At 46.0% G+C, this 25274-nt stretch overlaps 1 protein-coding gene across 1 annotated transcript in view; it reads right to left on the bottom strand.

Annotated features, from left to right (window-relative positions):
- Nucleotides 1–25274, bottom strand: part of LOC137306119 (glutamate receptor ionotropic, kainate 5-like) — a gene marked incomplete at its 3' end in the record, with an annotated part of 564706 nt that overhangs the window by 62563 nt on the left and 476869 nt on the right. The window contains exon 13 of the mRNA XM_067975180.1: nt 24095–24208. Coding sequence (XP_067831281.1) covers nt 24095–24208 — 114 coding nt within the window. The remainder of the gene's footprint in view (nt 1–24094; nt 24209–25274) is intronic.

The following is a 25274-nucleotide window of genomic DNA, read 5'->3' as shown; positions in this document are numbered from 1 at the left end:
TAAATGGTGTTGAAGACAACAGGGAGTGTGTGTAAATGTAATGGAGGCAGTAGGGAGAGTGTGTAAATGGTGTTGGAAGCAGTCAGGTGTGTGTGTAAATGGTGTTGGAGGCAGTAGGGAGTGTATATAAATGGTGTTGGAGGCATTCGGGAGTGTGTGTAAATGTTGGAGGCAGTAGGGAGTGTGTGTAAACGTTGATGGAGGCTGTAGAGAGTGTGTGTAAATGGTGTTGGAGGCAGTAGGGAGTGTGTGTAAATGTTGTTGGAGGGAGTAGGGAGTGTGTGTAAATGGTGTTGGAGGCAGAAGGGAGAGCGTGTAAATGTTGGCGGCAGTAGGGAGTGTGTGTAAATGTTGTTGGAGGCAGTAGGGAGTGTGTGTAAATGTTGTTGGAGGCAGTAGGGAGTGTGAGTAAATGGTGTTGGAGGCAGTGGGGAGTGTGTGTAAATGTTGTTGAAGGCAGTGGGGAGTGTGTGTAAATGTTGGTGAAGGCAGTAGGGTGTGTGTGTAAATGTTGTTGAAGGCAGTAGGGAGTGTGTGCAAATGTTGTTGAAGGCAGTAGGGAGTGTGTGTAAATGTTGTTGGAGGCAGTAGGGAGTGTGTGTAAATGGTGTTGGAGGCAGAAGGGAGTGCGTGTAAATGTTGGAGGCAGTAGGGAGTGTGTGTAAATGTTGTTGGAGGCAGTAGGGAGTGTGTGTAAATGTTGTTGGAGGCAGTAGGGAGTGTGTGTAAATGTTGTTGGAGGCAGTAGGGAGTGTGTGTAAATGGTGTTGAAGGCAGTGGGGAGTGTGTGTAAATGTTGTTGAAGGCAGTAGGGAGTGTGTGTAAATGTTGTTGAAGGCAGTAGGGTGTGTGTGTAAATGTTGTTGAAGGCAGTAGGGAGTGTGTGTAAATGTTGTTGAAGGCAGTAGGGAGTGTGTGTAAATGTTGTTGGATGCAGTAGGGAGTGTTTCTAAATGCTGTTGGAGGCAGTAGGGAGTATGTGTAAATGTTGTTGGAGGCAGTAGGGAGTGTGTGTAAATGGTGTTGGAGGCAGTAGGGAGTGTGTAAATGGTGTTGGAGGCAGTAGTGTGTTTGTGTAATTGTTGTCGTAGAAATTGTGGGGAATGTGTGTAAATGATTTTTCAGACTGTAGCAAATTTGTGTCACTGGTGTTGCAGGCAGCAGGGATTGTGTTTAATTGTTGTCGTGGATACTGTGGGGAATTTGTGTAAATAGCATTGGAGATGTGAAGGGGAGTGTTGGTCAATGGTTTTGGGGCAACTGTGGGGAATGGATGTAAATGATGTTGGTGATATTGTGGGGAGTGTGTGTAAATGGTATTGAAGGCAGTAGGGAGTGTGTGTAAATTGTGTTCCAGGCAAAAGTGAGTGTGTGTAAATGGTGTTTTGGACAGTAGGGAGTGTGTGTAAATGGTGTTGCAATCAGAAGGTAGTGTGTTTAATTGTTGACATGTTGACTGCAGGAAATCTTTTAAATGTTTTTGGGTAAAACTTAGGGGTGTGTGTAAATGGTGTTGCAGGCAGTAGGGAGTGTGTGAAAACGGTGATTTAGACTTCAGGGAATGTGTGTAAATAACGTTGTGGATACTGCGGGGGACGTGTGTAAAAGGTTTTGGAGATACTGTAGGGAGTGTGTGCAAATGGTGTTTGGGAAACTGGGGAATGTGTGTAAATTATGTTCGGGATACTGTGGGGAGTGTGTGTAAATGTTGTTGGAGGCAGTAGGGAGTGTGTGTAAATGGTGTTGGAGGCAGAAGGGAGAGTGTGCAAATGTTGGAGGCAATAGGGAGTGTGTGTAAATGTTGTTGGAGGCAGTAGGGAGTGTGTGTAAATGTTGTTGGAGGCAGAAGGGAGAGTGTGCAAATGTTGGAGGCAATAGGGAGTTTGTGTAAATGATGTTGGAGGCAGTAGGGAGTGTGTGTAAATGTTGTTGGAGGCAGTAGGGAGTGTGTGTCAATGTTGTTGGAGGCAGTAGGGAGTGTGTGTAAATGTCAAAGACAGTAGGGAGATTGTGTAAATATTGTTGGAGGCAGTAGGGAGTGTGTGTAAATGTCAAAGACAGTAGGGAGTGTGTGTAAATGGTGATGGAGGCAGTAGGGAGAGTGTGTAAATGGTGTTGGAAGCAGTCAGGTGTGTGTGTAAATGGTGTTGGAGGCAGTAGGGAGTGTGTATAAATGGTGTTGGGTCATTCGGGAGTGTGTGTAAATGTTGGAGGCAGTAGGGAGTGTGTGTAAATGGTGTTGGAGGCAGTAGGGAGTGTGTGTAAATGGTGTTGGAGGCAGTAGGGAGTTTGTAAATGGTGTTGCAGGCAGCAGGGATTGTGTTTAATTGTTGTCGTGGATACTGTAGGGAATGTGTGTAAATAGCATTGGAGATGTGAAGGGGAGTGTTGGTCAAAGGTTTTGGGGCAACTGTGGGGAATGGATGTAAATGATGTTGGTGATATTGTGGGGAGTGTGTGTAAATGGTATTGAAGGCAGTAGGGAGTGTGTGTAAATTGTGTTCCAGGCAAAAGTGAGTGTGTGTAAATGGTGTTTTGGACAGTAGGGGTGTGTGTAAATGGTGTTGCAATCAGAAGGTAGTGTGTTTAATTGTTGACATGTTGACTGCAGGAAATCTTTTAAATGTTTTTGGGTAAAACTTGGGGGTGTGTGTAAATGGTGTTGCAGGCAGTAGGGAGTGTGTGAAAACGGTGATTTAGACTTCAGGGAATGTGTGTAAATAACGTTGTGGATACTGCGGGGGACGTGTGTAAAAGGTTTTGGAGATACTGTAGGGAGTGTGTGCAAATGGTGTTTGGGAAACTGGGGAATGTGTGTAAATTATGTTCGGGATACTGTGGGGAGTGTGTGTAAATGTTGTTGGAGGCAGTAGGGAGTGTGTGTAAATGTTGTTGGAGGCTGTAGGGAGAGTGTGTAAATGTTGTTGGAGGCAGTAGGGAGTGTGTGTAAATGGTGTTGGAGGCAGAAGGGAGAGTGTGCAAATGTTGGAGGCAATAGGGAGTGTGTGTAAATGTTGTTGGAGGCAGTAGGGAGTGTGTGTAAATGTTGTTGGAGGCAGTAGGGAGTGTGTGTAAATGGTGTTGGAGGCAGAAGGGAGAGTGTGCAAATGTTGGAGGCAATAGGGAGTGTGTGTAAATGTTGTTGGAGGCAGTAGGGAGTGTGTGTAAATGTTGTTGGAGGCAGTAGGGAGTGTGTGTAAATGGTGTTGGAGGCAGAAGGGAGAGTGTGCAAATGTTGGAGGCAACAGGGAATGTGTGTAAATGATGTTGGAGGCAGTAGGGAGTGTGTGTAAATGTTGTTGGAGGCAGTAGAGAGTGTGTGTAAATGTTGTTGGAGGCAGTAGGGAGTGTGTGTAAATGTAAAAGACAGTAGGGAGATTGTGTAAATGTTGTTGGAGGCAGTAGGGAGTGTGTGTAAATGTCAAAGACAGTAAGGAGTGTGTGTAAATGGTGTTGAAGACAACAGGGAGTGTGTGTAAATGTAATGGAGGCAGTAGGGAGAGTGTGTAAATGGTGTTGGAAGCAGTCAGGTGTGTGTGTAAATGGTGTTGGAGGCAGTAGGGAGTGTGTATAAATGGTGTTGGAGGCATTCGGGAGTGTGTGTAAATGTTGGAGGCAGTAGGGAGTGTGTGTAAACGTTGATGGAGGCTGTAGAGAGTGTGTGTAAATGGTGTTGGAGGCAGTAGGGAGTGTGTGTAAATGTTGTTGGAGGGAGTAGGGAGTGTGTGTAAATGGTGTTGGAGGCAGAAGGGAGAGCGTGTAAATGTTGGCGGCAGTAGGGAGTGTGTGTAAATGTTGTTGGAGGCAGTAGGGAGTGTGTGTAAATGTTGTTGGAGGCAGTAGGGAGTGTGAGTAAATGGTGTTGGAGGCAGTGGGGAGTGTGTGTAAATGTTGTTGAAGGCAGTGGGGAGTGTGTGTAAATGTTGGTGAAGGCAGTAGGGTGTGTGTGTAAATGTTGTTGAAGGCAGTAGGGAGTGTGTGCAAATGTTGTTGAAGGCAGTAGGGAGTGTGTGTAAATGTTGTTGGAGGCAGTAGGGAGTGTGTGTAAATGGTGTTGGAGGCAGAAGGGAGTGCGTGTAAATGTTGGAGGCAGTAGGGAGTGTGTGTAAATGTTGTTGGAGGCAGTAGGGAGTGTGTGTAAATGTTGTTGGAGGCAGTAGGGAGTGTGTGTAAATGTTGTTGGAGGCAGTAGGGAGTGTGTGTAAATGGTGTTGAAGGCAGTGGGGAGTGTGTGTAAATGTTGTTGAAGGCAGTAGGGAGTGTGTGTAAATGTTGTTGAAGGCAGTAGGGTGTGTGTGTAAATGTTGTTGAAGGCAGTAGGGAGTGTGTGTAAATGTTGTTGAAGGCAGTAGGGAGTGTGTGTAAATGTTGTTGGATGCAGTAGGGAGTGTTTCTAAATGCTGTTGGAGGCAGTAGGGAGTATGTGTAAATGTTGTTGGAGGCAGTAGGGAGTGTGTGTAAATGGTGTTGGAGGCAGTAGGGAGTGTGTGTAAATGGTGTTGGAGGCAGTAGGGAGTGTGTAAATGGTGTTGGAGGCAGTAGTGTGTTTGTGTAATTGTTGTCGTAGAAATTGTGGGGAATGTGTGTAAATGATTTTTCAGACTGTAGCAAATTTGTGTCACTGGTGTTGCAGGCAGCAGGGATTGTGTTTAATTGTTGTCGTGGATACTGTGGGGAATTTGTGTAAATAGCATTGGAGATGTGAAGGGGAGTGTTGGTCAATGGTTTTGGGGCAACTGTGGGGAATGGATGTAAATGATGTTGGTGATATTGTGGGGAGTGTGTGTAAATGGTATTGAAGGCAGTAGGGAGTGTGTGTAAATTGTGTTCCAGGCAAAAGTGAGTGTGTGTAAATGGTGTTTTGGACAGTAGGGAGTGTGTGTAAATGGTGTTGCAATCAGAAGGTAGTGTGTTTAATTGTTGACATGTTGACTGCAGGAAATCTTTTAAATGTTTTTGGGTAAAACTTAGGGGTGTGTGTAAATGGTGTTGCAGGCAGTAGGGAGTGTGTGAAAACGGTGATTTAGACTTCAGGGAATGTGTGTAAATAACGTTGTGTATACTGCGGGGGACGTGTGGAAAAGGTTTTGGAGATACTGTAGGGAGTGTGTGCAAATGGTGTTTGGGAAACTGGGGAATGTGTGTAAATTATGTTCGGGATACTGTGGGGAGTGTGTGTAAATGTTGTTGGAGGCAGTAGGGAGTGTGTGTAAATGGTGTTGGAGGCAGAAGGGAGAGTGTGCAAATGTTGGAGGCAATAGGGAGTGTGTGTAAATGTTGTTGGAGGCAGTAGGGAGTGTGTGTAAATGTTGTTGGAGGCAGAAGGGAGAGTGTGCAAATGTTGGAGGCAATAGGGAGTTTGTGTAAATGATGTTGGAGGCAGTAGGGAGTGTGTGTAAATGTTGTTGGAGGCAGTAGGGAGTGTGTGTCAATGTTGTTGGAGGCAGTAGGGAGTGTGTGTAAATGTCAAAGACAGTAGGGAGATTGTGTAAATATTGTTGGAGGCAGTAGGGAGTGTGTGTAAATGTCAAAGACAGTAGGGAGTGTGTGTAAATGGTGATGGAGGCAGTAGGGAGAGTGTGTAAATGGTGTTGGAAGCAGTCAGGTGTGTGTGTAAATGGTGTTGGAGGCAGTAGGGAGTGTGTATAAATGGTGTTGGGTCATTCGGGAGTGTGTGTAAATGTTGGAGGCAGTAGGGAGTGTGTGTAAATGGTGTTGGAGGCAGTAGGGTGTGTGTGTAAATGGTGTTGGAGGCAGTAGGGAGTTTGTAAATGGTGTTGCAGGCAGCAGGGATTGTGTTTAATTGTTGTCGTGGATACTGTAGGGAATGTGTGTAAATAGCATTGGAGATGTGAAGGGGAGTGTTGGTCAAAGGTTTTGGGGCAACTGTGGGGAATGGATGTAAATGATGTTGGTGATATTGTGGGGAGTGTGTGTAAATGGTATTGAAGGCAGTAGGGAGTGTGTGTAAATTGTGTTCCAGGCAAAAGTGAGTGTGTGTAAATGGTGTTTTGGACAGTAGGGGTGTGTGTAAATGGTGTTGCAATCAGAAGGTAGTGTGTTTAATTGTTGACATGTTGACTGCAGGAAATCTTTTAAATGTTTTTGGGTAAAACTTGGGGGTGTGTGTAAATGGTGTTGCAGGCAGTAGGGAGTGTGTGAAAACGGTGATTTAGACTTCAGGGAATGTGTGTAAATAACGTTGTGGATACTGCGGGGGACGTGTGTAAAAGGTTTTGGAGATACTGTAGGGAGTGTGTGCAAATGGTGTTTGGGAAACTGGGGAATGTGTGTAAATTATGTTCGGGATACTGTGGGGAGTGTGTGTAAATGTTGTTGGAGGCAGTAGGGAGTGTGTGTAAATGTTGTTGGAGGCTGTAGGGAGAGTGTGTAAATGTTGTTGGAGGCAGTAGGGAGTGTGTGTAAATGGTGTTGGAGGCAGAAGGGAGAGTGTGCAAATGTTGGAGGCAATAGGGAGTGTGTGTAAATGTTGTTGGAGGCAGTAGGGAGTGTGTGTAAATGTTGTTGGAGGCAGTAGGGAGTGTGTGTAAATGGTGTTGGAGGCAGAAGGGAGAGTGTGCAAATGTTGGAGGCAATAGGGAGTGTGTGTAAATGTTGTTGGAGGCAGTAGGGAGTGTGTGTAAATGTTGTTGGAGGCAGTAGGGAGTGTGTGTAAATGGTGTTGGAGGCAGAAGGGAGAGTGTGCAAATGTTGGAGGCAACAGGGAATGTGTGTAAATGATGTTGGAGGCAGTAGGGAGTGTGTGTAAATGTTGTTGGAGGCAGTAGAGAGTGTGTGTAAATGTTGTTGGAGGCAGTAGGGAGTGTGTGTAAATGTAAAAGACAGTAGGGAGATTGTGTAAATGTTGTTGGAGGCAGTAGGGAGTGTGTGTAAATGTCAAAGACAGTAAGGAGTGTGTGTAAATGGTGTTGAAGACAACAGGGAGTGTGTGTAAATGTAATGGAGGCAGTAGGGAGAGTGTGTAAATGGTGTTGGAAGCAGTCAGGTGTGTGTGTAAATGGTGTTGGAGGCAGTAGGGAGTGTGTATAAATGGTGTTGGAGGCATTCGGGAGTGTGTGTAAATGTTGGAGGCAGTAGGGAGTGTGTGTAAACGTTGATGGAGGCTGTAGAGAGTGTGTGTAAATGGTGTTGGAGGCAGTAGGGAGTGTGTGTAAATGTTGTTGGAGGGAGTAGGGAGTGTGTGTAAATGGTGTTGGAGGCAGAAGGGAGAGCGTGTAAATGTTGGCGGCAGTAGGGAGTGTGTGTAAATGTTGTTGGAGGCAGTAGGGAGTGTGTGTAAATGTTGTTGGAGGCAGTAGGGAGTGTGAGTAAATGGTGTTGGAGGCAGTGGGGAGTGTGTGTAAATGTTGTTGAAGGCAGTAGGGAGTGTGTGTAAATGTTGGTGAAGGCAGTAGGGTGTGTGTGTAAATGTTGTTGAAGGCAGTAGGGAGTGTGTGCAAATGTTGTTGAAGGCAGTAGGGAGTGTGTGTAAATGTTGTTGGAGGCAGTAGGGAGTGTGTGTAAATTGTGTTGGAGGCAGAAGGGAGTGCGTGTAAATGTTGGAGGCAGTAGGGAGTGTGTGTAAATGTTGTTGGAGGCAGTAGGGAGTGTGTGTAAATGTTGTTGGAGGCAGTAGGGAGTGTGTGTAAATGTTGTTGGAGGCAGTAGGGAGTGTGTGTAAATGGTGTTGAAGGCAGTGGGGAGTGTGTGTAAATGTTGTTGAAGGCAGTAGGGAGTGTGTGTAAATGTTGTTGAAGGCAGTAGGGTGTGTGTGTAAATGTTGTTGAAGGCAGTAGGGAGTGTGTGTAAATGTTGTTGAAGGCAGTAGGGAGTGTGTGTAAATGTTGTTGGATGCAGTAGGGAGTGTTTCTAAATGCTGTTGGAGGCAGTAGGGAGTATGTGTAAATGTTGTTGGAGGCAGTAGGGAGTGTGTGTAAATGGTGTTGGAGGCAGTAGGGAGTGTGTGTAAATGGTGTTGGAGGCAGTAGGGAGTGTGTAAATGGTGTTGGAGGCAGTAGTGTGTTTGTGTAATTGTTGTCGTAGAAATTGTGGGGAATGTGTGTAAATGATTTTTCAGACTGTAGCAAATTTGTGTCACTGGTGTTGCAGGCAGCAGGGATTGTGTTTAATTGTTGTCGTGGATACTGTGGGGAATGTGTGTAAATAGCATTGGAGATGTGAAGGGGAGTGTTGGTCAATGGTTTTGGGGCAACTGTGGGGAATGGATGTAAATGATGTTGGTGATATTGTGGGGAGTGTGTGTAAATGGTATTGAAGGCAGTAGGGAGTGTGTGTAAATTGTGTTCCAGGCAAAAGTGAGTGTGTGTAAATGGTGTTTTGGACAGTAGGGAGTGTGTGTAAATGGTGTTGCAATCAGAAGGTAGTGTGTTTAATTGTTGACATGTTGACTGCAGGAAATCTTTTAAATGTTTTTGGGTAAAACTTAGGGGTGTGTGTAAATGGTGTTGCAGGCAGTAGGGAGTGTGTGAAAACGGTGATTTAGACTTCAGGGAATGTGTGTAAATAACGTTGTGGATACTGCGGGGGACGTGTGTAAAAGGTTTTGGAGATACTGTAGGGAGTGTGTGCAAATGGTGTTTGGGAAACTGGGGAATGTGTGTAAATTATGTTCGGGATACTGTGGGGAGTGTGTGTAAATGTTGTTGGAGGCAGTAGGGAGTGTGTGTAAATGGTGTTGGAGGCAGAAGGGAGAGTGTGCAAATGTTGGAGGCAATAGGGAGTGTGTGTAAATGTTGTTGGAGGCAGTAGGGAGTGTGTGTAAATGTTGTTGGAGGCAGAAGGGAGAGTGTGCAAATGTTGGAGGCAATAGGGAGTTTGTGTAAATGATGTTGGAGGCAGTAGGGAGTGTGTGTAAATGTTGTTGGAGGCAGTAGGGAGTGTGTGTCAATGTTGTTGGAGGCAGTAGGGAGTGTGTGTAAATGTCAAAGACAGTAGGGAGATTGTGTAAATATTGTTGGAGGCAGTAGGGAGTGTGTGTAAATGTCAAAGACAGTAGGGAGTGTGTGTAAATGGTGATGGAGGCAGTAGGGAGAGTGTGTAAATGGTGTTGGAAGCAGTCAGGTGTGTGTGTAAATGGTGTTGGAGGCAGTAGGGAGTGTGTATAAATGGTGTTGGGTCATTCGGGAGTGTGTGTAAATGTTGGAGGCAGTAGGGAGTGTGTGTAAATGGTGTTGGAGGCAGTAGGGAGTGTGTGTAAACGTTGATGGAGGCAGTAGGGAGTGTGTGTAAATGTTGTTGGAGGCAGTAGGGAGTGTGTGTAAATGGTGTTGGAGGCAGTAGGGAGTGTGTGTAAATGTTGTTGGAGGCAGTAGGGAGTGTGTAAATGTCATTGAATACAGTAGGGAGAGTGTGTAAATGGTGTTGCAGGCAGTAGGGACTGTGTGTAAATGATGATTTAGACTTCAGGGAATGTGTTAAATAATGTTGTGGATACTGCGGGGGACGTGTGTAAAAGGTTTTGGAGAAACTGTGGGGAATGTGTGTGAATGATGTTGGAGGCAGCAGGGTGTGTGTGTAATAGTTGTCATGTTTACTGTAAGGAATGTTTGTAAATGTTTTTGGGGAAACATTGGTGGGTTTGTGTAAATTGTGTTGCAGACTGTCGGGAGTGTGTGTAAATGTTATCGTGGATACTGTGGGCATTGTGTGTAAATGGTGATTTAGACATCAGGGAATGTGTGCAAATAATGTTGGTGATACTGTGGGGAGTGTGTGTAAATGTTGTTGAAGACAGTAGGGAGTGTGTGTAAATGTTGTTGAAGGCAGGCGGGAGTGTGTGTAAATGTTGTTGAAGACAGTAGGGAGTGTGTGTAAAGGTTGTTGAAGACAGTAGGGAGTGTGTGGAAATGTTGTTGAAGGTGGTAGGGAGTGTGTGCAAATGATGTTGGAGGCAGTGGGGAGTGTGTGTAAATGTTGTTGAAGGTGGTAGGGAGTGTGTGCAAATGATGTTGGAGGCAGTGGGGAGTGTGTGTAAATGTTGTTGAAGGCAGTCGGGAGTGTGTGTAAATGGTATTGAAGGCAGTAGGGAGTGTGTGTAAATTGTGTTCCAGGCAGTAGGGAGTGTGTGTAAATGGTGTTTTGGACAGTAGGGAGTGTGTGTAAATGGTGTTGCAATCAGAATGTCGTGTGTTTAATTGTTGACATGTTGACTGCAGGAAATCTTTTAAATGTTTTTGGGTAAAACTTGGGGGTGTGTGTAAATGGTGTTGCAGGCAGTAGGGACTGTGTGTAAACGGTGATTTAGACTTCAGGGAATGTGTGTAAATAACGTTGTGGATACTGCGGGGGACGTGTGTAAAAGGTTTTGGAGATACTGTAGGGAGTGTGTGCAAATGTTGTTTGGGAAACTGGGGAATGTGTGTAAATTATGTTCGGGATACTGTGGGGAGTGTGTGTAAATGTTGTTGGAGGCAGTAGGGAGTGTGTGTAAATGGTGTTGGAGGCAGAAGGGAGTGTGTGTAAATGTTGTTGAAGGCAGGCGGGAGTGTGTGTAAATGTTGTTGGAGGCAGTAGGGAGTGTGTGCAAATGATGTTGGAGGCAGTGGGGAGTGTGTGTAAATGTTGTTGAAGGCAGGCGGGAGTGTTTGTAAATGTTGTTGGAGGCAGTAGGGAGTGTGTGCAAATGATGTTGGAGGCAGTGGGGAGTGTGTGTAAATGTTGTTGAAGGCAGTCGGGAGTGTGTGTAAATGTTGTTGAAGGCAGTAGGGAGTGTGTGTAAATGTTGTTGAAGGCAGTCGGGAGTGTGTGTAAATGTTGTTGGAGGCAGTAGGGAGTGTGTGTAAATGGTGTTGAAGGCAGTAGGGAGTGTGTGTAAATGTTGTTGAAGGCAGTCGGGAGTGTGTGTAAATGGTGTTGAAGGCAGTAGGGAGTGTGTGTAAATGGTGTTGAAGGCAGTAGGGAGTGTGTGTAAATGTTGTTGAAGGCAGTCGGGAGTGTGTGTAAATGTTGTTGAAGGCAGTAGGGAGTGTGTGTAAATGGTGTTGAAGGCAGTAGGGAGTGTGTGTAAATGTTGTTGAAGGCAGTAGGGAGTGTGTGTAAATGGTGTTGAAGGCAGTCGGGAGTGTGTGTAAATGTTGTTGAAGGCAGTAGGGAGTGTGTGTAAATGGTGTTGAAGGCAGTCGGGAGTGTGTGTAAATGTTGTTGAAGGCAGTAGGGAGTGTGTGTAAATGGAGTTGAAGGCAGTAGGGAGTGTGTGTAAATGGTGTTGAAGGCAGTCGGGAGTGTGTGTAAATGTTGTTGGAGGCAGTAGAGAGTGTGTGTAAATGTTGTTAGAGGCAGTAGGGAGTGTGTGTAAATGTTGTTGGAGGCAGTCGGGAGTGTGTGTAAATGTTGTTAGAGGCAGTAGGGAGTGTGTGTAAATGTTGTTAGAGGCAGTCGGGAGTGTGTGTAAATGTTGTTAGAGGCAGTAGGGAGTGTGTGTAAATGTTGTTAGAGGCAGTAGGGAGTGTGTGTAAATGTTGTTGGAGGCAGTCGGGAGTGTGTGTAAATGGTGTTGGAGGTAGTAGGGAGTGTGTGTAAATGTTGTTGGAGGCAGTATGGAGTGTGTGTAACTGTTGTTAGAGACAGTAGGGAGTGTGTGTAAATGGTGTTGGAGGCAGTAGGGAGTGTGTGTAAATGTTGTTAGAGGCAGTAGGGAGTGTGTGTAAATGTTGTTAGAGGCAGTAGGGAGTGTGTGTAAATGTTGTTAGAGGCAGTAGGGAGAGTGTGTAAATGGTGTTGGAGGTAGTCGGGAGTGTGTGTAAATATTGTTAGAGGCAGTAGGGAGTGTGTGTAAATGGTGTTGAAGGCAGTAGGGTGTGTGTGTAAATGTTGTTGAAGGCAGTCGGGAGTGTGTGTAAATGTTGTTGAAGGCAGTAGGGAGTGTGTGTAAATGGTGTTGAAGGAAGTAGGGAGTGTGTGTAAATGGTGTTGAAGGCAGTAGGGAGTGTGTGTAAATGTTGTTGAAGGCAGTCGGGAGTGTGTGTGAATGTTGTTGAAGGCAGTAGGGAGTGTGTGTAAATGTTGTTGAAGGCAGTAGGGAGTGTGTGTAAATGGTGTTGAAGGCAGTCGGGAGTGTGTGTAAATGTTGTTGAAGGCAGTAGGGAGTGTGTGTAAATGGAGTTGAAGGCAGTAGGGAGTGTGTGTAAATGGTCTTGAAGGCAGTCGGGAGTGTGTGTAAATGTTGTTGGAGGCAGTAGAGAGTGTGTGTAAATGTTGTTAGAGGCAGTATGGAGTGTGTGTAAATGTTGTTGGAGGCAGTCGGGAGTGTGTGTAAATGTTGTTGAAGGCAGGCGGGAGTGTTTGTAAATGTTGTTGGAGGCAGTAGGGAGTGTGTGCAAATGATGTTGGAGGCAGTGGGGAGTGTGTGTAAATGTTGTTGAAGGCAGTCGGGAGTGTGTGTAAATGTTGTTGAAGGCAGTAGGGAGTGTGTGTAAATGTTGTTGAAGGCAGTCAGGAGTGTGTGTAAATGGTGTTGAAGGCAGTAGGGAGTGTGTGTAAATGTTGTTGAAGGCAGTCGGGAGTGTGTGTAAATGGTGTTGAAGGCAGTAGGGAGTGTGTGTAAATGGTGTTGAAGGCAGTAGGGAGTGTGTGTAAATGTTGTTGAAGGCAGTCGGGAGTGTGTGTAAATGGTGTTGAAGGCAGTCGGGAGTGTGTGTAAATGTTGTTGAAGGCAGTAGGGAGTGTGTGTAAATGGAGTTGAAGGCAGTAGGGAGTGTGTGTAAATGGTGTTGAAGGCAGTCGGGAGTGTGTGTAAATGTTGTTGGAGGCAGTCGGGAGTGTGTGTAAATGTTGTTGGAGGCAGTAGAGAGTGTGTGTAAATGGTGTTAGAGGCAGTAGGGAGTGTGTGTAAATGTTGTTAGAGGCAGTAGGGAGTGTGTGTAAATGTTGTTAGAGGCAGTAGGGAGTGTGTAAATGTTGTTGGAGGCAGTCGGGAGTGTGTGTAAATGTTGTTAGAGGCAGTAGGGAGTGTGTGTAAATGTTGTTGGAGGCAGTCGGGAGTGTGTGTAAATGTTGTTGGAGGCAGTCGGGAGTGTGTGTAAATGTTGTTAGAGGCAGTAGGGAGTGTGTGTAAATGTTGTTGGAGGCAGTCGGGAGTGTGTGTAAATGTTGTTAGAGGCAGCAGGGAGTGTGTGTAAATGTTGTTGAAGGCAGTAGGGAGTGTGTGTAAATGTTGTTGGAGGCAGTCGGGAGTGTGTGTAAATGTTGTTAGAGGCAGTAGGGAGTGTGTGTAAATGTTGTTAGAGGCAGTAGGGAGTGTGTGTAAATGTTGTTGGAGGCAGTCGGGAGTGTGTGTAAATGTTGTTGGAGGCAGTAGAGAGTGTTTGTAAATGTTGTTAGAGGCAGTAGGGAGTGTGTGTAAATGTTGTTAGAGGCAGTAGGGAGTGTGTGTAAATGTTGTTAGAGGCAGCAGGGAGTGTGTGTAAATGTTGTTGAAGGCAGTAGGGAGTGTGTGTAAATGTTGTTGGAGGCAGTCGGGAGTGTGTGTAAATGTTGTTAGAGGCAGTAGGGAGTGTGTGTAAATGTTGTTGGAGGCAGTCGGGAGTGTGTGTAAATGTTGTTGGAGGCAGTCGGGAGTGTGTGTAAATGTTGTTAGAGGCAGTAGGGAGTGTGTGTAAATGTTGTTGGAGGCAGTCGGGAGTGTGTGTAAATGTTGTTAGAGGCAGCAGGGAGTGTGTGTAAATGTTGTTAGAGGCAGTAGAGAGTGCGTGTAAATGGTGTTAGAGGCAGTCGGGAGTGTGTGTAAATGTTGTTGGAGGCAGTCGGGAGTGTGTGTAAATGTTGTTAGAGGCAGTAGAGAGTGCGTGTAAATGGTGTTAGAGGCAGTCGGGAGTGTGTGTAAATGTTGTTAGAGGCAGCAGGGAGTGTGTGTAAATGTTGTTGAAGGCAGTAGGGAGTGTGTGTAAATGTTGTTGGAGGCAGTCGGGAGTGTGTGTAAATGTTGTTAGAGGCAGTAGGGAGTGTGTGTAAATGTTGTTGGAGGCAGTCGGGAGTGTGTGTAAATGTTGTTGGAGGCAGTCGGGAGTGTGTGTAAATGTTGTTAGAGGCAGTAGGGAGTGTGTGTAAATGTTGTTGGAGGCAGTCGGGAGTGTGTGTAAATGTTGTTAGAGGCAGCAGGGAGTGTGTGTAAATGTTGTTGAAGGCAGTAGGGAGTGTGTGTAAATGTTGTTGGAGGCAGTCGGGAGTGTGTGTAAATGTTGTTAGAGGCAGTAGGGAGTGTGTGTAAATGTTGTTAGAGGCAGTAGGGAGTGTGTGTAAATGTTGTTGGAGGCAGTCGGGAGTGTGTGTAAATGTTGTTGGAGGCAGTAGAGAGTGTTTGTAAATGTTGTTAGAGGCAGTAGGGAGTGTGTGTAAATGTTGTTAGAGGCAGTAGGGAGTGTGTGTAAATGTTGTTAGAGGCAGCAGGGAGTGTGTGTAAATGTTGTTGAAGGCAGTAGGGAGTGTGTGTAAATGTTGTTGGAGGCAGTCGGGAGTGTGTGTAAATGTTGTTAGAGGCAGTAGGGAGTGTGTGTAAATGTTGTTAGAGGCAGTAGGGAGTGTGTGTAAATGTTGTTAGAGGCAGCAGGGAGTGTGTGTAAATGTTGTTGGAGGCAGTCGGGAGTGTGTGTAAATGTTGTTAGAGGCAGTAGGGAGTGTGTGTAAATGGTGTTGGAGGTAGTAGGGAGTGTGTGTAAATGTTGTTGGAGGCAGTATGGAGTGTGTGTAAATGTTGTTAGAGGCAGTAGGGAGTGTGTGTAAATGTTGTTGGAGGCAGTAGGGAGTGTGTGTAAATGTTGTTAGAGGCAGTAGGGAGTGTGTGTAAATGTTGTTAGAGGCAGTAGGGAGAGTGTGTAAATGGTGTTGGAGGTAGTCGGGAGTGTGTGTAAATGTTGTTGAAGGCAGTCGGGAGTGTGTGTAAATGTTGTTGAAGGCAGTAGGGAGTGTGTGTAAATGTTGTTGAAGGCAGTAGGGAGTGTGTGTAAATGGAGTTGAAGGCAGTAGGGAGTGTGTGTAAATGGTGTTGAAGGCAGTCGGGAGTGTGTGTAAATGTTGTTGGAGGCAGTAGAGAGTGTGTGTAAATGTTGTTAGAGGCAGTAGGGAGTGTGTGTAAATGTTGTTGGAGGCAGTCGGGAGTGTGTGTAAATGTTGTTAGAGGCAGTAGGGAGTGTGTGTAAATGTTGTTAGAGGCAGTAGGGAGTGTGTGTAAATGTTGTTAGAGGCAGTAGGGAGTGTGTGTAAATGTTGTTGGAGGCAGTCGGGAGTGTGTGTAAATGTTGTTCGAGGCAGTAGGGAGTGTGTGTAAATTGTGTTGGAGGTAGTAGGGAGTGTGTGTAAATGGTGTTGAAGGCAGTATGGAGTGTGTGTAAATGTTGTTAGAGGCAGTAGGGAGTGTGTGTAAATGTTGTTAGAGGCAGTAGGGAGAGTGTGTAAATGGTGTTGGAGGTAGTCGGGAGTGTGTGTAAATATTGTTAGAGGCAGTAGGGAGTGTGTGTAAATGTTGTTGGAGGCAGTCGGGAGTGTGTGTAAATGTTGTTGAAGGCAGTAGGGAGTGTGTGTAAATGGTGTTGAAGGCAGTCGGGAGTGTGTGTAAATGTTGTTGAAGGCAGTAGGGAGTGTGTGTAAATGGTGTTGAAGGCAGTCGGGAGTGTGTGTAAATGTTGTTGAAGGCAGTAGGGAGTGTGTGTAAATGGAGTTGAAGGCAGTAGGGAGTGTGTGTAAATGGTGTTGAAGGCAGTCGGGAGTGTGTGTAAATGTTGTTGGAGGCAGTAGAGAGTGTGTGTAAATGTTGTTAGAGGCAGTAGGGAGTGTGTGTAAATGTTGTTGGAGGCAGTCGGGAGTGTGTGTAAATGTTGTTAGAGGCAGTAGGGAGTGTGTGTAAATGTTGTTAGAGGCAGTCGGGAGTGTGTGTAAATGTTGTTAGAGGCAGTAGGGAGTGTGTGTAAATGTTGTTAGAGGCAGTAGGGAGTGTGTGTAAATGTTGTTGGAGGCAGTCGGGAGTGTGTGTAAATGGTGTTGGAGGTAGTAGGGAGTGTGTGTAAATGTTGTTGGAGGCAGTATGGAGTGTGTGTAACTGTTGTTAGAGACAGTAGGGAGTGTGTGTAAATGGTGTTGGAGGCAGTAGGGAGTGTGTGTAAATGTTGTTAGAGGCAGTAGGGAGTGTGTGTAAATGTTGTTAGAGGCAGTAGGGAGTGTGTGTAAATGTTGTTAGAGGCAGTAGGGAGAGTGTGTAAATGGTGTTGGAGGTAGTCGGGAGTGTGTGTAAATATTGTTAGAGGCAGTAGGGAGTGTGTGTAAATGGTGTTGAAGGCAGTAGGGTGTGTGTGTAAATGTTGTTGAAGGCAGTCGGGAGTGTGTGTAAATGTTGTTGAAGGCAGTAGGGAGTGTGTGTAAATGGTGTTGAAGGAAGTAGGGAGTGTGTGTAAATGGTGTTGAAGGCAGTAGGGAGTGTGTGTAAATGTTGTTGAAGGCAGTCGGGAGTGTGTGTAAATGTTGTTGAAGGCAGTAGGGAGTGTGTGTAAATGTTGTTGAAGGCAGTAGGGAGTGTGTGTAAATGGTGTTGAAGGCAGTCGGGAGTGTGTGTAAATGTTGTTGAAGGCAGTAGGGAGTGTGTGTAAATGGAGTTGAAGGCAGTAGGGAGTGTGTGTAAATGGTCTTGAAGGCAGTCGGGAGTGTGTGTAAATGTTGTTGGAGGCAGTAGAGAGTGTGTGTAAATGTTGTTAGAGGCAGTATGGAGTGTGTGTAAATGTTGTTGGAGGCAGTCGGGAGTGTGTGTAAATGTTGTTGAAGGCAGGCGGGAGTGTTTGTAAATGTTGTTGGAGGCAGTAGGGAGTGTGTGCAAATGATGTTGGAGGCAGTGGGGAGTGTGTGTAAATGTTGTTGAAGGCAGTCGGGAGTGTGTGTAAATGTTGTTGAAGGCAGTAGGGAGTGTGTGTAAATGTTGTTGAAGGCAGTCAGGAGTGTGTGTAAATGGTGTTGAAGGCAGTAGGGAGTGTGTGTAAATGTTGTTGAAGGCAGTCGGGAGTGTGTGTAAATGGTGTTGAAGGCAGTAGGGAGTGTATGTAAATGGTGTTGAAGGCAGTAGGGAGTGTGTGTAAATGTTGTTGAAGGCAGTCGGGAGTGTGTGTAAATGGTGTTGAAGGCAGTCGGGAGTGTGTGTAAATGTTGTTGAAGGCAGTAGGGAGTGTGTGTAAATGGAGTTGAAGGCAGTAGGGAGTGTGTGTAAATGGTGTTGAAGGCAGTCGGGAGTGTGTGTAAATGTTGTTGGAGGCAGTCGGGAGTGTGTGTAAATGTTGTTGGAGGCAGTAGAGAGTGTGTGTAAATGGTGTTAGAGGCAGTAGGGAGTGTGTGTAAATGTTGTTAGAGGCAGTAGGGAGTGTGTGTAAATGTTGTTAGAGGCAGTAGGGAGTGTGTAAATGTTGTTGGAGGCAGTCGGGAGTGTGTGTAAATGTTGTTAGAGGCAGTAGGGAGTGTGTGTAAATGTTGTTGGAGGCAGTCGGGAGTGTGTGTAAATGTTGTTGGAGGCAGTCGGGAGTGTGTGTAAATGTTGTTAGAGGCAGTAGGGAGTGTGTGTAAATGTTGTTGGAGGCAGTCGGGAGTGTGTGTAAATGTTGTTAGAGGCAGCAGGGAGTGTGTGTAAATGTTGTTGAAGGCAGTAGGGAGTGTGTGTAAATGTTGTTGGAGGCAGTCGGGAGTGTGTGTAAATGTTGTTAGAGGCAGTAGGGAGTGTGTGTAAATGTTGTTAGAGGCAGTAGGGAGTGTGTGTAAATGTTGTTGGAGGCAGTCGGGAGTGTGTGTAAATGTTGTTGGAGGCAGTAGAGAGTGTTTGTAAATGTTGTTAGAGGCAGTAGGGAGTGTGTGTAAATGTTGTTAGAGGCAGTAGGGAGTGTGTGTAAATGTTGTTAGAGGCAGCAGGGAGTGTGTGTAAATGTTGTTGAAGGCAGTAGGGAGTGTGTGTAAATGTTGTTGGAGGCAGTCGGGAGTGTGTGTAAATGTTGTTAGAGGCAGTAGGGAGTGTGTGTAAATGTTGTTAGAGGCAGTAGGGAGTGTGTGTAAATGTTGTTAGAGGCAGCAGGGAGTGTGTGTAAATGTTGTTGGAGGCAGTCGGGAGTGTGTGTAAATGTTGTTAGAGGCAGTAGGGAGTGTGTGTAAATGGTGTTGGAGGTAGTAGGGAGTGTGTGTAAATGTTGTTGGAGGCAGTATGGAGTGTGTGTAAATGTTGTTAGAGGCAGTAGGGAGTGTGTGTAAATGTTGTTGGAGGCAGTAGGGAGTGTGTGTAAATGTTGTTAGAGGCAGTAGGGAGTGTGTGTAAATGTTGTTAGAGGCAGTAGGGAGAGTGTGTAAATGGTGTTGGAGGTAGTCGGGAGTGTGTGTAAATATTGTTAGAGGCAGTAGGGAGTGTGTGTAAATGGTGTTGAAGGCAGTAGGGTGTGTGTGTAAATGTTGTTGAAGGCAGTCGGGAGTGTGTGTAAATGTTGTTGAAGGCAGTAGGGAGTGTGTGTAAATGGTGTTGAAGGCAGTAGGGAGTGTGTGTAAATGTTGTTGAAGGCAGTCGGGAGTGTGTGTAAATGGTGTTGAAGGCAGTAGGGAGTGTGTGTAAATGGTGTTGAAGGCAGTAGGGAGTGTGTGTAAATGTTGTTGAAGGCAGTCGGGAGTGTGTGTAAATGTTGTTGAAGGCAGTAGGGAGTGTGTGTAAATGTTGTTGAAGGCAGTAGGGAGTGTGTGTAAATGGAGTTGAAGGCAGTAGGGAGTGTGTGTAAATGGTGTTGAAGGCAGTCGGGAGTGTGTGTAAATGTTGTTGGAGGCAGTAGAGAGTGTGTGTAAATGTTGTTAGAGGCAGTAGGGAGTGTGTGTAAATGTTGTTGGAGGCAGTCGGGAGTGTGTGTAAATGTTGTTAGAGGCAGTAGGGAGTGTGTGTAAATGTTGTTAGAGGCAGTAGGGAGTGTGTGTAAATGTTGTTAGAGGCAGTAGGGAGTGTGTGTAAATGTTGTTGGAGGCAGTCGGGAGTGTGTGTAAATGTTGTTCGAGGCAGTAGGGAGTGTGTGTAAATTGTGTTGGAGGTAGTAGGGAGTGTGTGTAAATGGTGTTGAAGGCAGTATGGAGTGTGTGTAAATGTTGTTAGAGGCAGTAGGGAGTGTGTGTAAATGTTGTTAGAGGCAGTAGGGAGAGTGTGTAAATGGTGTTGGAGGTAGTCGGGAGTGTGTGTAAATATTGTTAGAGGCAGTAGGGAGTGTGTGTAAATGTTGTTGGAGGCAGTCGGGAGTGTGTGTAAATGTTGTTGGAGGCAGTAGGGAGTGTGTGTAAATGTTGTTAGAGGCAGTAGGGAGTGTGTGTAAATATTGTTAGAGGCAGTCGGGAGTGTGTGTAAATATTGTTAGAGGCAGTTGGGAGTGTGTGTAAATATTGTTAGAGGCAGTAGGGAGAGTGTGTAAATATTGTTAGAGGCAGTAGGGAGAGTGTGTAAATGTTGTTAGAGGCAGTAGGGAGAGTGTGTAAATGGTGTTAGAGGCAGTTGGGAGTGTGTGTAAATAATGTTAGAGGCAGTAGGGAGAGTGTGTAAATGTTCTTAGAGGCAGTAGGGAGTGTGTGTAAATATTGTTAAAGGCAGTAGGGAGTGTGTGCAAATGTTGTTGGAGGCAGTATGGAGTGTGTGTAAATGGTGTTAGAGGCAGTTGGGAGTGTGTGTAAATGTTGTTCGAGGCAGTTGGGAGTGTGTGTAAATATTGTTAGAGGCAGTCGGGAGTGTGTGTAAATATTGTTAGAGGCAGTCGGGAGTGTGTGTAAATATTGTTAGAGGCAGTTGGGAGTGTGTGTAAATATTGTTAGAGGCAGTAGGGAGAGTGTGTAAATGTTGTTAGAGGCAGTAGGGAGAGTGTGTAAATGTTGTTAGAGGCAGTAGGGAGAGTGTGTAAATGTTGTTAGAGGCAGTAGGGAGTGTGTGTAAATATTGTTAAAGGCAGTAGGGAGTGTGTGCAAATGTTATTAGAGGCAGTAGGGAGAGTGTGTAAATGGTGTTAGAGGCAGTTGGGAGTGTGTGTAAATGTTGTTCGAGGCAGTAGGGAGTGTGTGCAAATGTTGTTAGAGGCAGTAGGGAGAGTGTGTAAATGGTGTTGAAGGCAGCAGGGAGTGTGTGTAAATGTTGTTGAAGGCAGCATGGAGTGTGTGTAAATGGTGTTGGATGCAGCAGGGAGTGTGTGTAAATGTTGTTGGAGGCAGTAGGGAGTGTGTGTAAATGTTGTTAGAGGCAGTAGGGAGTGTGTGTAAATGTTATTGAAGGCAGTAGGGAGTGTGTGTAAATGTTGTTGGAAGCAGCAGGGAGTGTGTGTAAATGTTGTTGAAGGCAGTAGGGAGTGTGTGTAAATGTTGTTGAAGGCAGTAGGGAGTGTGTGTAAATGTTGTTAGAGGCAGTAGGCAGTGTGTGTAAATGTTGTTGGAGGCAGTAGGGAGTGTGTGTAAATGTTGTTAGAGGCAGTAGGCAGTGTGTGTAAATGTTATTGAAGGCAGTAGGGAGTGTGTGTAAATGTTATTGAAGGCAGTAGGGAGTGTGTGTAAATGTTGTTGAAGGCAGTGGGGAGTGTCTGTAAATGTTGTTGGAGGCAGTAGGGAGTGTGTGTAAATGTTGTTGGAGGCAGTAGGGAGTGAGTGTACAAGTTGTTGAAGGCAGTAGGGAGTGTGTGTAAGTGGTGTTAGAGGCAGTAGGGAGTGTCTGTAAATGTTGTTGGAGGCAGTAGGGAGTGAGTGTACAAGTTGTTGAAGGCAGTAGGGAGTGTGGGTCAGTCGTGTTAGAGGCAGTACGGAGTGTGTGTAAATGTTGTTCGAGGCAGTAGGGAGTGTGTTCAAATGTTGTTGGATGCAGTAGGGAGTGTGTGTAAATGGTGTTGAAGACAGTGGGGAGTGTGTGTAAAATGGTGCTGGAGATATTGTCGGGAGTGTGTGTAAAATGTGTTGGGGATACTGTAGGGAGTGTGTGTAAATTGTGTTGGGAATACTGTAGGGAGCCTGTGTAAATTGTGTTGGGGATCGTGTAGGGAGTGTCTGCAAATTGTGTTGGGGGTACTGTAGGAAGTGTGTGAATGGTGTTGGGGATACTGTAGGGAGTGTCTGTAAATTGTGTTGGGGATACTGTAGGGAGTGTGTGTAAATGGTGCTGGGGATACTGTCGGGAGTGTGTGTAAATGGTGCTGGGGATACTGTAGGGAGTGTGTGTAAATGGTGCTGGGGATACTGTAGGGAGTGTGTGTCAATGGTGTTGGGGATACTGTGGGGAGTGTGTGTCAATGGTGTTGGGGATACTATCAGGAGTGTGTGTAAATATTGTTGCAGACAGTGTAGAGTGTGTGTAAATGATGTTGGGGAAACTCCAGGAAAAGTGTGTAAATAGTATTGTGGATACTGTGGGGAACATGTGTGTATGGTGTTGAGGATACTGTAGGGAGTGTGTGTAAATGGTGTTGGGGATACTGTGGGGAGCGTGTGTAAATGGTGTTCGAGATACTATGGGGAGCGTGTGTAAATGGTGTTATAGACTGAGGGGAGTGTGTAAATGGTTTTGGGGATACTGTGGTGAGTGTGTGTAAATGGCTCTGGGAATACTATCAGGAGTGTGTGTAAATATTGTTGCAGACAGTGGAGAGTGTGTGTAAATGATGTTGGGGAAACTGCAGGAAAAGTGTGTAACTAGTGTTGTGGATACTGTGGGGAGTGTGTGTAAATGATGTTGGGGATACTGTAGGGAGTGTGTGTAAATGGTGTTGGGGATACTGTAGGGAGTGTGTGTATGAATGGTGTTGGGGATACTGTAGGGAGTGTGTGTAAATGGTGTTGGGGATACTGTAGGGAGTGTGTATGAATGGTGTTGGGGATACTGTAGGGAGTGTGTGTAAATGGTGTTGGGGATACTGTAGGGAGTGTCTGTAAATGGTGTTGGGGATACTGTAGGGAGTGTGTGTAAATTGTGATGGGGATACTGTAGGGAGAGTGTGTAAATGGTGTAGGGGATACTGTAGGGAGTGTGTGTAAATGGTGTTGGGGCTACTGTAGGGAGTGTGTGTAAATGATGGTGGGGATAATGTAGGGAGTGTGTGTAAATGGTGTTGGGGATACTGTGGGGAACGTGTGTATATGGTGTTGAGGATACTGTAGGGAGTGTGTGTAAATGGTGTTGGGGATACTGTAGGGAGTGTGTATGAATGGTGTTGGGGATACTGTAGGGAGTGTGTGTAAATGGTGTTGGGGATACTGTAGGGAGTGTGTATGAATGGTGTTGGGGATACTGTAGGGAGTGTGTGTAAATGGTGTTGGGGATACTGTAGGGAGTGTGTATGAATGGTGTTGGGGATACTGTAGGGAGTGTGTGTAAATGGTGTTGGGGATACTGTAGGGAGTGTCTGTAAATGGTGTTGGGGATACTGTAGGGAGTGTGTGTAAATTGTGATGGGGATACTGTAGGGAGAGTGTGTAAATGGTGTAGGGGATACTGTAGGGAGTGTGTGTAAATGGTGTTGGGGCTACTGTAGGGAGTGTGTGTAAATGATGGTGGGGATAATGTAGGGAGTGTGTGTAAATGGTGTTGGGGATACTGTGGGGAACGTGTGTATATGGTGTTGAGGATACTGTAGGGAGTGTGTGTAAATGATGTTGGGGATACTGTAGGGAGTGTGTATGAATGGTGTTGGGGATACTGTAGGGAGTGTGTGTAAATGGTGTTGGGGATACTGTAGGGAGTGTGTGTAAATGATGTTGGGGATACTGTGGGGAGTGTGTGTAAATGGTGTTGGGAATTCTCCGGGGAGCGTGAGTAGGTGGTGTTGTGGATACTGTAGGGAGTGTGTGCAAATGGTTTCAGAGATACTCTAAGGAGCGTTTGAAAATGGTGTTGGGAATTCTGTGGGGAGCATGTTTAAATGTGTTGTGGACACAGCTGGGAGTGTTCGTAAATGTTGTTCACAATATTGTGGGGAATGTGTGTAAATGGTGTGGGGGATACTGTAGGGAGCGTGTGTAAATGGTGTTGGTGATACTGTAGGGAGCGTGTGTAAATGGTGTTGGGGATACTGTGGGGAGCGCGTGTAAATGGTGTTGGGGATACTGTAGGGAGCGTGTGCAAATGATGTTGGTGATACTGTAGGGAGTGTGTGTAAATTGTGTTGGGGATACTGTGGGGAGCGTGTGTAAATGGTGTTGGTGATACTGTAGGGAGCGTGTGTAAATGGTGTTGGGGCTATTGTGGGGAGCGCGTGTAAATGGTGTTGGGGATACTGTAGGGAGCTTGTGCAAATGATGTTGGTGATACTGTAGGGAGTGTGTGTAAATTGTGTTGGGGGTACTGTGGGGAGTGTGTGTAAATGGTGTTGGTGATACTGTAGGGAGCGTGTGTAAATGGTGTTGGTGATACTGTAGGGAGTGTGTGTAAATGGTGTTGGGGATACAGTGGGGAGCGTGTGTAAATGGTGTTGGGGATACTGTAGGGAGTGTGTGTAAATGGTGTTGGAGATACTGTGGGGAGCGTGTGTAAATGGTGTTGGTGATATTGTAGGGAGTGTGTGTAAATGGTGTTGGGGATACTGTGGGTAGTGTGTCCAAATGGTGTTGGGGATACTGTAGGGAGTGTGTGTAAATGGTGTTGGGGATACTGTAGGGAGTGTGTGTAAATGGTGTTGGGCACACTGTAGGGAGTGTGTGTAAATGGTGTTGGGCACACTGTAGGGAGTGTGTGTAAATGGTGTTGGGCACACTGTAGGGAATGTGTGTAAATGGTGTTGATCCTGTAGGGAGTGTGTGTAAATGCCTGTGATGGGCACACTGTAGGTAGTGTGTCTAAATGGTGTTGTGGATACTGTAGGGAGTGTGTGTAAATGGTGTTGGGCACACTGTAGGGAGTGTGTGTAAATGGTGTTGGGCACACTGTAGGGAGTGTGTGTAAATGGTGTTGGGCACACTGTAGGGAGTGTGTGTAAATGCCTGTGATGGGCACACTGTAGGGAGTGTGTCTAAATCGTGTTGGGCACACTGTAGGGAGTGTGTGTAAATGCCTGTGATGGGGTGCAGCAATTGATGTGAGGTTGGTCTCCCCTTGATTTCTTCGACTACAGTTATATTGATGAAGACCAATCATTCTTACCATGTGCATTCTGTACAGGATGCTGATTCCCAGTGTCATGAATGGTTTTGAGAAGTCAATGACTTTCTCCCTCTCTGCGGTGATGGTGAAGGCGGCTACGGCAAGATCAGCTTTCTATAAACACACAAACACAGTCAGCCCGCAGTGTTCACCAGTAACACCTCTCCCTGTCACTCCCTCTCACTCTATCTCTTTCTCTGTTTATATCCCTCTCTCTCTGTCTCTCTCTCTCTCTCTATTTATCTCCCTCTCGCTCTGTCTGTGACTCTCTTATTCCCCATCTCTCTCTCTGGCCCCTCTCTCATGCCTCTCTCTTTGTCTCTCTCCATCTGTCTCTCCCACTATGTCTTGCTCTCTGTTTTTCTCAGTATCACTCTGTCTCTCTCTCTCTCTGTCCACCTCTCTCTCTCTCCATCTCTATCTCTCTGCTTATCAGTCTCTCTCATTATCCCTGTGCCTCGCTTTCTCTCTCTACCTCTGACTGTATCTGTCTTTCTATGTCTGTGTTTCTTCCTTCCCTCTCTCTCTCTCTCTCTCTCTGCATCTCACTCTGTCTCTCTGTTCTGTCTCAGTTCTGTCTCTTTCTCTCTCCATCTTTCTCTCGTCTCTCTCTCACTGTCTCTCTATCTATCTCCCTCTCCTCTCCTCCTCTCTCTCTGTCGCGCTCTCTCCCTCCCTCCCTCTGTCTCGCCAGCTAACTCTCTCCATGTCTCTCTGTCTCTCAGTTTCTCTCGCTCTATCTGTCTCTCTCTCCATCTATATCTCTCTCTATCTTTATCTTACCGTTTCTCTCTCAATCCCTGCCTCTCACCATCTGTACCTGTCCATCTCTCTTTCCATCTGTCTCTCTCTCTCCGCTTGTCTCTCTTCATCTGTCTCTCTCCCTCTCTTTCCTTCTGTTTCTCAATCTCTCAGTTTCTCTCTCCATCTGTCTCTGCCTGCCTCTTTCTCTCTGTCTGTCTCTCTTGCTATCTCTGCCTGCCTCTCTCTCTCTCTCTGTTTCTCTCTCCATCTGGTTCTCCCTGCCTCTCGCTCCCTCTGACTGTCTCTCTATCTCTGCCTGCCCCTCTCTCTCTCTGTTTCTCTCTCCATCTGGTTCTCCCTGCCTCTCGCTCCCTCTGTCTGTCTCTCTATCTCTGCCTGTCTCCCTCTATCTCTCAGTTTCTCTCTCCATCTGGTT

The sequence above is a fragment of the Heptranchias perlo genome, chromosome 42, assembly GCF_035084215.1.
Source record: "Heptranchias perlo isolate sHepPer1 chromosome 42, sHepPer1.hap1, whole genome shotgun sequence".
NCBI classification, from domain to species: domain Eukaryota; kingdom Metazoa; phylum Chordata; class Chondrichthyes; order Hexanchiformes; family Hexanchidae; genus Heptranchias; species Heptranchias perlo.
This window is presented reverse-complemented; position numbering and strand designations above follow the sequence as displayed.